The sequence below is a fragment of the Ovis canadensis genome, chromosome 19 (genome assembly GCF_042477335.2).
Source record: "Ovis canadensis isolate MfBH-ARS-UI-01 breed Bighorn chromosome 19, ARS-UI_OviCan_v2, whole genome shotgun sequence".
NCBI classification, from domain to species: domain Eukaryota; kingdom Metazoa; phylum Chordata; class Mammalia; order Artiodactyla; family Bovidae; genus Ovis; species Ovis canadensis.
The window spans coordinates 68432066-68445214 of NC_091263.1; the positions used below are offsets into that span (position 1 = coordinate 68432066).

The 13149-nt window shown below is 43.9% G+C and overlaps 1 protein-coding gene across 1 annotated transcript in view; it reads right to left on the reverse strand.

Annotated features, from left to right (window-relative positions):
- Positions 1-13149, reverse strand: part of LARS2 (leucyl-tRNA synthetase 2, mitochondrial) — a 145693-nt gene that overhangs the window by 112265 nt on the left and 20279 nt on the right. Inside the window, exons 4-5 of the mRNA XM_069560888.1 lie at positions 6725-6816; positions 734-794 (exon numbers count right to left, since the gene is read on the reverse strand). Coding sequence (XP_069416989.1) covers positions 734-794; positions 6725-6816 — 153 coding nt within the window. The remainder of the gene's footprint in view (positions 1-733; positions 795-6724; positions 6817-13149) is intronic.

The following is a 13149-nucleotide window of genomic DNA, read 5'->3' on the forward strand; positions in this document are numbered from 1 at the left end:
GCATTGGTTCGTGGAGAGGGTGAGCAGGAATCCACCTTACCTAACAAGCCGCGCATCAGTGTCTACCCAGGGTCTTTGGCCACTACTTTCTTTTTTTTTCTTTTACATCTTTTTTTTAAATTAATTAATTTATTTTAATTGGAGGCTAATTACTGGCCACTGCTTTGAAGGGTTCAGCCGCATTTAGCCTGGGTGTTCCTAACACCCAAGTGGTCTTCACTGAACTCCTCCCACGCCTGGAATTCTCCAAGGGTTTAACACACAGTTTGAAAGCACTTTATACTAAAAGGCTATTTATCATGAACCTCAATTCCAAGTGGGACAAAAGAGATAAATGATCCATCAACCTATACCTAACCACCTAAAGGGACCACATGGGTTGATATTTAATCACTTACATAGATTTCAATAGTCTTTTTAAACTATTGTTGACAATAGGCACAATCCTCGTGCAGAGCTTTTTCCACATACATAAATCACAGCCAACTGGGACGTTAAATAAGAAGTTCACTCTCTTAGCTTAATCCCTCAGAAAATTACTTGTCTTCACACCAATTATCCACTGGGGACATTTCTTCATCTGTGGCATGCTAATCCTCCCTGCCTGCTTTCTGCCACCCTCCTTTCCCTCCCCTCGACAAGAAGAAAAGGAAGAGAAAGTAAGCGAGCACGATCCCCTGTTCACTCGGGACTGTGGTCTAAATAAAGACCTTCTGGGAGAGCGGGGACTTACCCTGTCCCAGCTGAAACACAGGCCCAGTTGATCAAGCTGTTTCCTCATGTGTCTAATGTTACTGTGAAACAAAGAGAAGAGGGTTTGGATTTTAGACACAGGAAAAGCCATAAGCAAATTACACTCTGAGATTGTGAAAAGGAGACTGGAAAAGTTTAGACGATTCAAAGAGCTTTAAGTGTTGTTTTGCTCTGGCCAAAAAGAAAAAAAGGTAATCACTAAGAACCAATGAAAATATCTGCTTAGTAGAAGACAGCTATTCTTTGGACGCTTGCAAAATCTACTAAAACCCACGACAGTCTTTGCTCCTGGGGACTGCCCTTTTCCCTGGGCATTCAGAAAGGCAACCCTTTCGATTTGTGCACTCCTGGCACATCCATATGCCTGGATCCTGAACAAGTTTAGGCCAAGCATTTACAAACTTAAAAGCACCTTAAAAAAAAACTTAACATAAAAATTTCAGAAATCCAGGAGAAATCACACAGGGCTTTGTCAATCAAAACCAGAAAACTGAAACTCTAAAAACAACTGGAAAAGAGGAGAGAAGTATATAAACCAATTTTAGCATGAAATAAGAAAATATTCTTTTTTCTATTCAATTTTTAATTAAAAACATTGTAACCTTTTTTATGGAAGTATAATTTATAATGCTGTATTAGTTTTAGGTATACAGGAAAGTGATTCAGTCATACATACATATTTCTCAGATTATTTTCCATAATACGTTATTACAAGACATTGAGTATAGTTCCCTGGGCTATACAATAGGTCCTTGTTGCTTATCTATTTTATATACAGTAATAAATATATGTTAATCCTAAACATCTAATTTATTCCCCCCGCCCTCCCCTGTAAAGGTATTCCCTGTAGCTCAAATGGTAAAGAATCTGCCTATAATGCAGGAGACCTAGGATCTATCTCTGGGTTGGGAAAATCATCTGGAGAAGGGAATGGCAATCCACTCCAATATTCTTGCCTGGAGAATCCCATGGACAGAGGAGCCTGGAGAGCTACAGTCCATGGGGTCGCAGAGGAGGTCACAGAGAAGAGAAGGACACAACTGAATGACTAACATTACCACTGCTGCTGCTGCTAAGTCGCTTCAGTCGTGTCTGACTCTGTGCAACCCCATAGACGGCAGCCCACCAGGCTCCGCCGTCCCTGGGATTCTCCAGGCAAGAACACTGGAGTGGGTGGCCATTTCCTTTTTCAATGAATGAGAGTGAAAAGTGAAAGTGAAGTCACTGAGTCGTGTCCAACTCTCAGCGACCCCATGGACTGCAGCCCACCAGGCTCCTCTGTCCATGGAGTTTCCAGGCAAGAGAACTAGAGTGGGGTGCCACTGCCTTCTCCGAACGCTACCACTACTAAACCACAAATTTGTTTTCTATGTCTGTTTTTTAAACAAGTTCATTTGTATCATTATTTAAGATTCCACACATAAGTGATCTCATGATATTTGTCTTTCTCTAACTTACTTCTGTAAATATGATAATCTTCAGGTCCTCTTTTTTGATTTTGTAGGACTAATTCATTTCTACTGTGTACCCTTTGAGTTCAAACAGACTGAAAATATGAAAATATGAAAAACTATGAAGAAGTTCCCTAGGTGATCTCTGATTAGCTAACAATCAGTTCAGTTCAGTAGCTCAGTTGTGACCGGCTTTTTGCAACCCCATGGACTACTACAGCATGCCAGGCCTCCCTGTCCATCACCAACTCCTGGAGTTCACTCAAACTCACGTTCACTGAGTCGGTGATGCCATTCAATCATCTCATCCTCTGTCATCCCTTTCTCCTCCCACCTTCAATCTTCCCCAGCATCAGGGTCTTTTCAAATGAGTCAGTTCTTTGCATCAGGTGGCCAAAGTATTGGAGTTTCAGCTTCAACCTCAGTCTTTCCGATGGATATTCAGGACTGATTTCCTTTAGGATGGACTGGTTGGATCTCCTTGCAGTCCAAGGGACTCTCAAGAGTCTTCTCCAACACCACAGTTCAAAAGCATCAATTCTTTGGTGCTCAGATTTCTTCACAGTCCAACTCTCACATCCATACATGACTACTGGAAAAACCATAGCCGTGACTAGATGGGCCTTTGTTGACAAAGTAATGTACTGCTTTTTAATATGCTGTCTAGGTTGGCCATAACTTTCCTTCCAAGGAGTAAGAGTCTTTTAATTTCATGGCTGCAGTCACCATCTGCAGTGATTTTGGAGCCCCCCAAAATAAAAGTCTATCACTGTTTCCACTGTTTTCCCATCTATTTGCCATGAAGTGATGGGACCAGATGCCATCATCTTTGTTTTCTGAATGTTGAGTTTTAAGCCAATTTTTTCACTCTTCTCTTTCACTTTCATCAAGAGGCTCTTTAGTTCTTTGCTTTCTGCCATAAGGGTGGTGTCATCTGCATATCTGAGGTTATTGATATTTCTCCTGGCAATCTTGATTCCAGCTTGTGCTTCATCCAGCCCAGCATTTCTCATGATATACTCTGCATATAAGTTAAATAAGTAGGGTGACAATATACAGCCTTGACGGACTCCTTTTCCTATTTGGAACCAGTCTGTTGTTCCATGTCTGGTTCTAACTGTTGCTTCCTGACCTGCATATAGGTTTCTCAAGAGGCAGGTTAGGTGGTCTGGTATTCCCGTCTCTTTCAGAATTTTCCACAGTTTATTGTGATCCACATAGTCAAAGGCTTTGGCATTAGTCAATAAAGCAGAAATAGATGTTTTTCTGGAACTCTCTTGCTTTTTCAATGATCCAGCAGATGTTAGCAATTTGATCTCTGGTTCCTCTGCCTTTTCTAAAACCAGCTTGAACATCTGGGAGTTCACAATTCACGTATTGCTGAAGCCTGGCTTGGAGAATTTTGAGCATTACTTTACTAGCGTGTGAGATGAGTGCAATTGTGTGGTAGTTTGAGCATTCTTTGGCATTGCTTTTCTTTGGGATTGGAATGAAAACTGACCTTTTCCAGTTCTGTGGCCACTGCTGAGTTTTCCAAATTTGCTGGCATATTGAGTGCAGCACTTTCACAGTATCATCTTTTACGATTTGAAATAGCTCAACTAGAATTCCATCACCTCCGCTAGCTTTGTTTGTAGCGATGTTTCCTAAGGCCCACTTGACTTCACATTCCAGGATGTCTAGACTCTAGGTGAGTGATCACACTATTGTGATTATCTTGGTCATGAAGATCTTTTTTGTACAGTTCTTCTGTGTATTCTTGCCACCTCTTCTTAATATCTTCTGCTTCTGTTAGGTCCAGACCATTTCTGTCTTTTATTGAACCCATTTTTGCATGAAATGTTCCCTTGATATCTCTAATTTTTTTGAAGAGATCTCTAGTCTTTCCCATTCTATTTTCCTCTATTTCTTTGCACTGATCACTGAGGAAGGCTATCTTATCTCTCCTTGCCAGTCTTTGGAACTGTGCATTCAAATGGGTATATCTTTCCTTTTCTCTTTTGCTTTTTGCTTCTCTTCTTTTCACAGCTATTTGTAAGGCCTCCCCAGACAGCCATTTTGCTTTTTTGCATTTCTTTTCCATGGGGATGGTCTTGATCTCTGTTTCCTGTACAATGTTATGAACCTCATTCCATAGTTCATCAGGCACTCTGTCTATCAGATCTAGTCCCTTAAATCTATTTCTCACTTCCACTGTATAATAATAAGGGATTCGATTTAGGTCATACGTGAATGGTCTAGTGGTTTTCCCTACTTTCTTCAAGTAAGTCTGAATTTGGCAATAAGGAGTTCATGACCTGAGCCATAGTCAGCTCCCGGTCTTGTTTTTGCTGACTGTATAGAGCTTCTCCATCTTTGGCTGCAAAGAATATAATCAATCTGATTTCGGTGTTGACCATCTGGTGATGTCCATGTGTAGAGTCTTCTCTTGTGTTGTTGGAAGAGGGTGTTTGCTATGACCAGTGCATTCTCTTGGCAAAACTCTATTAGCCTTTGCCCTGCTTCATTCTGTACTCCAAGGCCAAATTTGCCTGTTATTCTAGGTGTTTCTTGACTTCCTACTTTTGCATTCCAGTCCCCTATAATGAAAAGGACATCTTTTTTGGGTTTTAGTTCTAAAAGGTCTTGTAGGTTTTCATAGAACCTTTCAATTTCAGCTTCTTCAGAATTACTGGTCAGGGCACAGACTTAGATTACCATGATATTGAATGGTTTTCCTTGGAAACAAACAGAGATCTTTCTGTCATTTTTGAGACTGCATCCAAGTACTGCATTTTGGTGACTATGATGGCTACTCCATTTCTTCCAAGGGATTCTTGCCCACAGTAGTAGATACAATGGCCACCTGAGTTAAATTCACTCATTCCAGTCCATTTTAGTTCATTGATTCCTAAAATGTCGACATTCACTCTTGCCATCTCCTGTTTGACCACTTCCAATTTGCCTTGATTCACGGACCTAATATTCCAGGTTCCTATGCAATATTGCTCTTTACAGCATGGGACCTTGCTTCTATCACCAGTCACACCCACAACTGGGTGTTGTTTTTGCTTTGTAATATCAGTTGACTAAGACAGTGTTTAATCCTTATTCTCCTTTACAGATAAATAACCTGAGGGGCAGAGAGGTTAAGTAATCTGCTCAAGGCAAATGGCTAGGAAGAAAGAAAGGCAGGATTTGTCCCTGTGTGGCCTGATTCAAGGGCCATCTTCTTTACTGCTATGCTCTGGTGGAGAAGCTGGCAAACTTTTTCTGTAAAGGGCCAGATGGTAAATGTTTCCAGCTCCACATGAGCCATGCGGTCTCTGCCTCAACTACTCAGTTCTGCCGCTATGTCATGAAAGCAGCCATGAGCAATATATAAACAAATGGGTGTGGCTTGAGCTCTAAGAAAACTATTCATAAAATCTTTTGTGAAAGTTGCTCAGTCATGTCCAACTCTTTGTGACCCCACGGACTATACAATCCATGCAATTCTCCAGGCCAGAATATGGAGTGTGTAGCCTTTCCCTTCTCCAAGGGATCTTCCCAAACCAGGAATTGAGCTGGGGTCTCCTGCATTACAGGATTCTTTACCCACGGAGCCACCAGGGAAGCCCCATTAGGCAGGGCCAAATTTGGCCCATAGAATTTGCCAATTAGTGTCCTGGGTGATATCAAATTTATACCATATTTGACCCTTTTTATTTGAATCATCATTTCCTCCTTTTTTCATCACTCCTGTTACTCCAGAATTAACCATAATTGGAAAAGTGGAAACCAGAAATGAGGAAGAAAAAAGAGAAGTAGATGGTACAGAAGATGTTTCTTTTGGGCAAAATAAAGCAAAGGAAGGTGAAAGACAATGGGGACAGGCCTTGAACTGCCCTCTAAACCTCTGAGGGGTAGGGTGAGGAAGGGCTTTATCAAAGGAGCCCAGATCATTGTGTTGGGTTCTAGTACAGTTCCTCAAGGCTTTATCAGGAGGAAGAGGGATGGGCATTGCCTGAGCACACGGTAGCCTGAGGCCACAGGGGGCACTCAGACTATGTCCTCCTTGGAGAAAGCCACACCTAGAATCAAGTGGCCATATATTTCCTTGTTGACGATCTATGTTCCTCTTGCTTCAGAATGGTGAAGCCAAAAAAAATTAAAAGAATTTGCAGAGAAAATTGCAATGCGGCATTTGGATATGGCTCAAACTACAGTCAAGAAGATGAAGAGCACTGTAGAAGTTTAACAGATGTCACCCTTTCTTCTTCCTTTTTCCTTCCAAATGCAAATACTCAAAGGAAGAATAACCGTAAATAACAAAGCATCAAAATGAACACATGAACGAATAGCCAAACACTTTGTGTTATTTCTTAGATAAGAATACAGTGTGAGAAAAAGCAAATACCAATATAGACAATCCTTTTTTATTGCCTGGCAGACTGCAGTGTTTTGTTTTCTTTGCTTTCTATTTCTCATGCACAGGTTTTAAAAAAAAGTTGTTTAAGGGTAATGTATACAAGTGCTTGAATACGCCTGTAAACACATACCTTTGCGTCCAGCTTTCTGGATGTAGATTCCTCTCGATCGCCGCATTTTCGGCAGGCAATCCAAATGCATCCCAGCCCATAGGGTTGATAACCTAGCACCCAGAAAAGAAACATCAGTCAGGGCAGATTGCTAAAGTCTTTATCAGTATTCTCTGCTGGGCAGTGAGCAGGCATTCTCTCCTAACATGTCTCATCCCTTCCTGGATGATTTCAAGCTATGCTGTTGAAAGCCAGCTGGCTACCTAAGATGTGAGCACAGAAGGGAATTTAGAAAGTTATACACAAAGGTGCCAATAGCAGTTATCTCTGAGTAGGTGTTTTCGTGACTATTTTTAACTTTCTTCTTCTTCTTCTTGTCTGTATTGTCTGAAAAGAACCCAAACGTTTTTTTCTGAAATTAGGAAGTTTCTTTCAAAGTAGGCATATATAAAAATGTATACAGGCATTCCAAATGCTCACCTTATGTTAGATTTTCCAGTTGAGGAGCCGTGCTGTCCCAAAGGGTAGTCAGTAGCCACATATGGTTATATAAACTTAAATTAAAATGTAGTAAAATTAAAAATTCAGTCCCTCCATCACACTAGCCACCTTTCAAGTGTACAATAAGCCACTCTGAATCACTACCTGTAAGATATATCCATTTTCCAAAGAACCTCAGATCTTTGGAAAGGTCTGGGGATCCTCGGACCTTAGAGCTTGAAGAAGCTCTTGAGATGCACCCTCCATCTCCGTTTCCCCCTTTGACAGCCCAGGCCACTGGGGCCCAGAAAGAGGAAGCAGCCTCGCCAGGTGACGCTGGGAGCAGGTCCTTCAAGCCAGGACAGGCGTTCACTTCTGCAGATGGATGTCCAGCCACAGCTCCGCTGGTAGCTTCAACAGCAAGTTCTCTCAAGCTACCTTCCGTAGCTTGAACGGGATCAATGGCTTTAAACACAGCTGCGGCATCAAGGGGCAACCTCAGAAGACCTGCTTTGAACGCTCAGACCCCTACCTTTCTCTGATGCCGATTTCAGCCACAACGCCACAGACACAACTTGTCCCAGAGCCAGATTTCCGAAACTTGCCTGTAGGGGAGGATGGGCTGAGGAGGCTCTGGTATTTCTAGACACAGCCCTTAATGGCTGGCCTTCTTACTTCCTCTCAGGCTCCTGGTCTGCCCACTGCCACAAGCTGGGTTTATGTATTTGCAATCATGCAGGAACCAGAGCTTCTGTTCACACACATCTCCCAGAATAGTGACGGACACTCTGTTCATATCCTGTGCATATCCCGATGGGACATTTTCCACTAAAGAAACAGCTCTCGTTTTCTCTAATGTATTTATTTCTTTATGGCTGTGCTGGGTCTTCGTTGCTGCTCAGGCTTTTCTCTCGTCGCGGCGAGCAGCAGGGGAGGAGCCCCTCTTTGTTGCCGCGCTTCGGCTTCTCACGGCAGCGGCCTCTCTCGTTGTGCAGCACAGGTTCTAGGGCGTGCGGGCTTCAGCGGGCGCAGCTCCCCGGCTCTGGAGCACAGACTCAACAGCTGTGGTGCGTGGGCTTAGTCCTCCTTGGCACGTGGGACCTTCCCAACCCAGGGACTGAACCATGTCTTCTGCATCGGCAGGTGGATTCTTTACCACTGAGTCTCCCGGGAAGCCCTCATTTTCTAAGTAACATTTTCCCCTGATTATAGAAATAATGTTATTCACTGTCAAAAACCTTAATACATAGAGAAAAATATTCAGAAGAAAATAAACACCCTTAATTCTACCATATAACCATACATAACTGTTATTTGATAAATTTATATCTAATTTTTAAAAATTGAGATCATATTATTTCCGTGTCGGTTTTTTATCTCCTTTAAAAAAAAAAAAATCACTGTGTACCTAGGGTTTTCTCCCATTTTTCTGTCTTATTCAAGAACTTTCTGAGATGCAAATGAGCATCACCCATGGCCATCTCTGCTCCAGGTCCATAAGCACCTACAATTCAAAGTGTCCCAAACTGGATTCATACTCGAATCCCAATCACCAGATCCGTCCTCTCCCTAGTCCCTCTGAGCAGGTGGCAGTAAGACAACAGGCACGGCTCTCCCAGTAGCAGATGCCACTTGCCTTAAAGTCATTCTTCCATTCTGTGCATTATTATTAAATATTTTAAGACTAGGTTATTGTTCTGATGGAACAATTCCATCTCAAGAACAAAGACCATGCATCTCAACTCAGAGCCGCTCCAACTCCTTCGGCTGATGGTGGTGGTTTACTTGTTAAGCTGTGTTCAACTCTGCAAGCCCATGGACTGTAGCCCTCCTGGCTCCTCTGTCCACGGGATTTCCCAGGCAAGAATACTGGAGGGGGTTGTCATTCCCTTCTCCACCCAGGGATCGAACCGAAGTTCCCTGCATTGGTAGGCAGATTTCTTACCACTGAGCCACCAGGGAGGCCCCACACCTTTGGTTAGTGAGTGGGAAATGTCAAAAAAAGGCTTGCTGCTCAGGAGGCTGTGTTTTTGGGGGAAGGATCCTAAACCCAAACCTGTCATTTCCCGGCAGTGGGCCCTGAGGCATATCACTTCTGCTGAGTCTCAACTATCAGCTGTGACTGAAGGCAGCCCCCTGAACTGTTGAGAATCACATGCTAAGGTGTGTGTGGCACACCCAGCACCAGGAGATGGCAGGGCTGGCTGCAAGGGGCAGCTGCTATCATCGGCTTGATCTTGCCAAAGGTTCCATCCCTGGTCAGGGAACTAAGATCCCACAAGTGTGCGGCATGGTCAAAAAAAATTCAAGAGATGACATGACTACCTCAGTCCCTGCATCCATTCCCCTGAGGTCAGCCGGAATAGGCTCCTCTTCTTTTCCTAAATTGATGCTTCTCAAATTACGAGCACAATACAGGCTTACTTTAACAAGTGAAAGGACACAGCACATGACACATAAAGGCAAAGCTGATCATCTCCCCACTCCACCCCACCCCGACTCTCAACCAGCCTTTGTGTCCTTCCCCGCCTTTCTCCTCACTAAACGCAGACACACAAGCATATGTACCCATACAGGAGCTGGCTGGTTTATTTTTATGGAAATAGAACCTACTATATACCATTTTATAACCTGTTTTTTCTTTTCATTTAACATGCCATGGACATCTGCAAAAAATATGTAAGTATATACACGTGTGTGTATACATTTTTTTTTTTAACATTCCCCAGGAATATCTAATTCTATGTAGTTTTAGGAAGTTGTCAAAATATAACCCAGTCCAGTGGATTTTTCAGACCTGAGCTCTCCTTTCCTCTTGCTAAACGTGGCCAACCCAGAGTGTTTCATCTTTACAAACAGCACCCCCACCCCGACCCCGTCTTCTAAGAATACGCTCCTCCTCCAGCTTCAAATCATCCTGCTGCGGACAGTCACAAAACCCACCCCTCTGGCCACGGAGGAAGCAGCTGGTGGAGTTGTCTGAGAAATACAGCTGGGTGTGTGGACACACACAGAGGTGGACAGAGAGGAGGGGTGCTCATCTGCTCAAGGACCTGGGCCCAATTCCCAGTGGGCCCCATTCCTACTACATCTCCTCTGGTTCTGTGAGTTATACCAGGATCTGTCAAAACACACAAAACCTCCTTGTTTGGTTAAACTGGTCTCAGCTGGGTTACAGTCCCTGGGAGCCAAGAATTCCGACTAAAACATACCCCTTGTAGCATGCAGCTTTCTCTGGAGCACTGCTTAACCCACAGATGGAAAACGTTTCCTGCACAGATTTTTCTCTCGTTTTAATTTCTAAGAGTTAAATAATAATAATAATGGAAACTCCCCTTTGGGGATTTGTGTTTGATTACTAGAAAGTTCTGCAACGCTTCCATGGACAACGCCAGAACGCAGCTTCCAGAAGTGCTTTAATTCTCCTGGGACTGGAGGCAGTGCTACCTCGCTGGCAGAAATAATGTAGCTGTTGTGTAACCATGCTCCACAAGAAAGGGGAAAACTTAGTTATCACTTGGTTTCTTCACAGGGACTGCCAAAATGGCAGCAGTTCAATGTTTCTGCCCATTAACATGCTGCCAGGTTACCATCCATATTTTTAAACAAAGTCAATACAGAGACAGTCAAAAAATCAGTCTGGATTTACATAATATACTTACTCATTTCTATTTTTCTTTTCAGATGAAATGAACATGAAAAGATATATTCTTAGCTCACATGTTACCCCAGCTGTCTACGAAAACAAAAATTTGAAAAATCTTAAAGCTTCTTAATTATTTCATAGTCTTACCGAAAAGTAACACTAAACAAATGTCTGCCCTGGAATACAGACTGTGGGGAGTCAGGACAGTCCTTTCCACCATGCTGGACACCAGAAGCAGTGTCGCTGTGAGCCAAGCCTGCAGGAGACAGGAAAGGGTCCCGCCTATTCTACACCGTGGATTTCCCAGACACGCAGTGACAGAGGGCAGAACTCACTCTTGTGCCGTAAGATGATTGACTATTGTCCAGAGGGAACAAAGTAAAGGCCTGCAACAAGGTCTTGAAATGCCAAAGACTGCCCCACTTCCCCAGGCAGCAGATTCTATTTGCTGGTCAAATTGTTGTTGTTCGGTCGCTAAGTCATGTCCGGACTGTGCGATCCCATGAACTGCAGCATGCCAGGCTTCCCTGTTCTTCACTATCTCCCAGAGCTTGCTCAAACTCATGTCCATTGAGTGGATGATGCCATCCAACCATCGCATCCTCTGTCGCTCCCTTCTCCTCCTGCCCTCAGTCTTTCCCAGCATCAGGGTCAAACTGTTACAGTTCATTTATTGAAAAGACACCATGTCAGTGCTGCCTGTGCCCACCTTGTTCATCTCTTGGTCTCTTCTATACCGTCCAGATGAAATACCCCCATTCTGGATATATAATGCCCACTTTCTTGTCTGTGGTTTCTCTATGGGCCAAACCATCCAAAACATTCACTGGAGGAACTCTACACTTTCCTTTGGGGTTGTAAAATCCCTATTTTTTTCCTATCACCATAACCTGGTTTAATCCTTGGTTTAGTTCCACAAGTAACTATATCTATAGCTCACATATGCCAACTAGACAATTTAACCTAAAAAACAAACAAAAACAACCACCCCCCTAACATCTGGATTTCTCTTTTCGCGCCACCCGAGCCCTCTCAATCCCCCAGGTGTTAACCTCTTCTTGGATGAGTGCTTTCAGCAGAAAGGGAATCAAGAAGTCCTGGCAGCTATAACTTGAAAATGCATAAAATAAAAGCCATCATTTCCAGCTGTTCTTCTAACAAATGCTCTAACTATTTCAAATGGAGTGAGAAGCCAAGGGGGACAGGGGAAGCACCACAGAAATCAGATGAGTGGGTCACTGACCCCACTTCTAGACTAAGGAACAAGGGAAGAAGCAGAGAGAACTGAACCCGAAGGCTGAGATCCGTAGCAGAAGCTTTTGAAATAGACAGGTCTGGCCAAACGGAGCTGGATTAATGGAGATGCTAAAGAAGGCAGAGAGAGAGAAATTCCCTGGCTGCTTCTTTCCTCTTACCCTACAATCTTGCCAAATTCTTCTTGTCCAAAACTATTCCGAGGTCAGCTCACACCAGAGCTTGGGAAACATGGCCTACAGAGTTCTGGTTCTGCCCTTCTACCATACAAAGCAAATCAGGAGACGGATTTGACGGCAAACTGGTCAGAGACCAGCACAGGAGCACTAGCAGGACTGCAAAATTCACAGGAGCTTGATATAAAAGGGCAGTTGGGGCCAGCTGCTGATGAGGGGCAAACACAGGGATCAGAGTCCTGGCAAGTTAGACCAGTGCTGGCTGGGAAGCGAGACCTGGAAGCTGGGGTGAGGCCAGCCTCTGGTGAGGACCCAGTCACGTGACAATGGCTCACCCGACAGGAACCTCCTGCCTCCCGTTGGGCAGAGTCGTGGGCAACTCAGGGGTGGCAGCTACAGGTGACAACATACAGACGAGGCTCTGGAGGGACGTGCCCTAGAAAATGGCGGGGATCAGTGTCCAGAAGGGCCTGGGAGGGCCTGAGTAATCAAGGGGGACTGCAGCCTTACTTCTGCTATATTTCTCCTTTTTAAAAGGGAGAATATGAGTCGACTCATTGGAAAAGACCTGATGCTGGGAAAGACTGAGGGCAGGAGGAGAAGGGGACGACAGAGGATGCGATGGTTGGATGGCACCACCAGTTCAGTGGACATGGATCTGAGCAAACTCCAGGAGGTAGTGGAGGACACAGGAGCGTGGTGTGCTACAGTCCATGGGGTCACAAAGAGCTGGACATGACTTAGTGACTGAACAACAGCAACAACATATGGACTTTTATGTACAATTTTAAAATACTTTTCTTAAGAAGGAAGAAACGAACAGGCCAAAGTACAGCTCTTCCTCCAACACAGGAAGGAAGATCAAGCAGAGTTAAGACGACTTTGGAAGC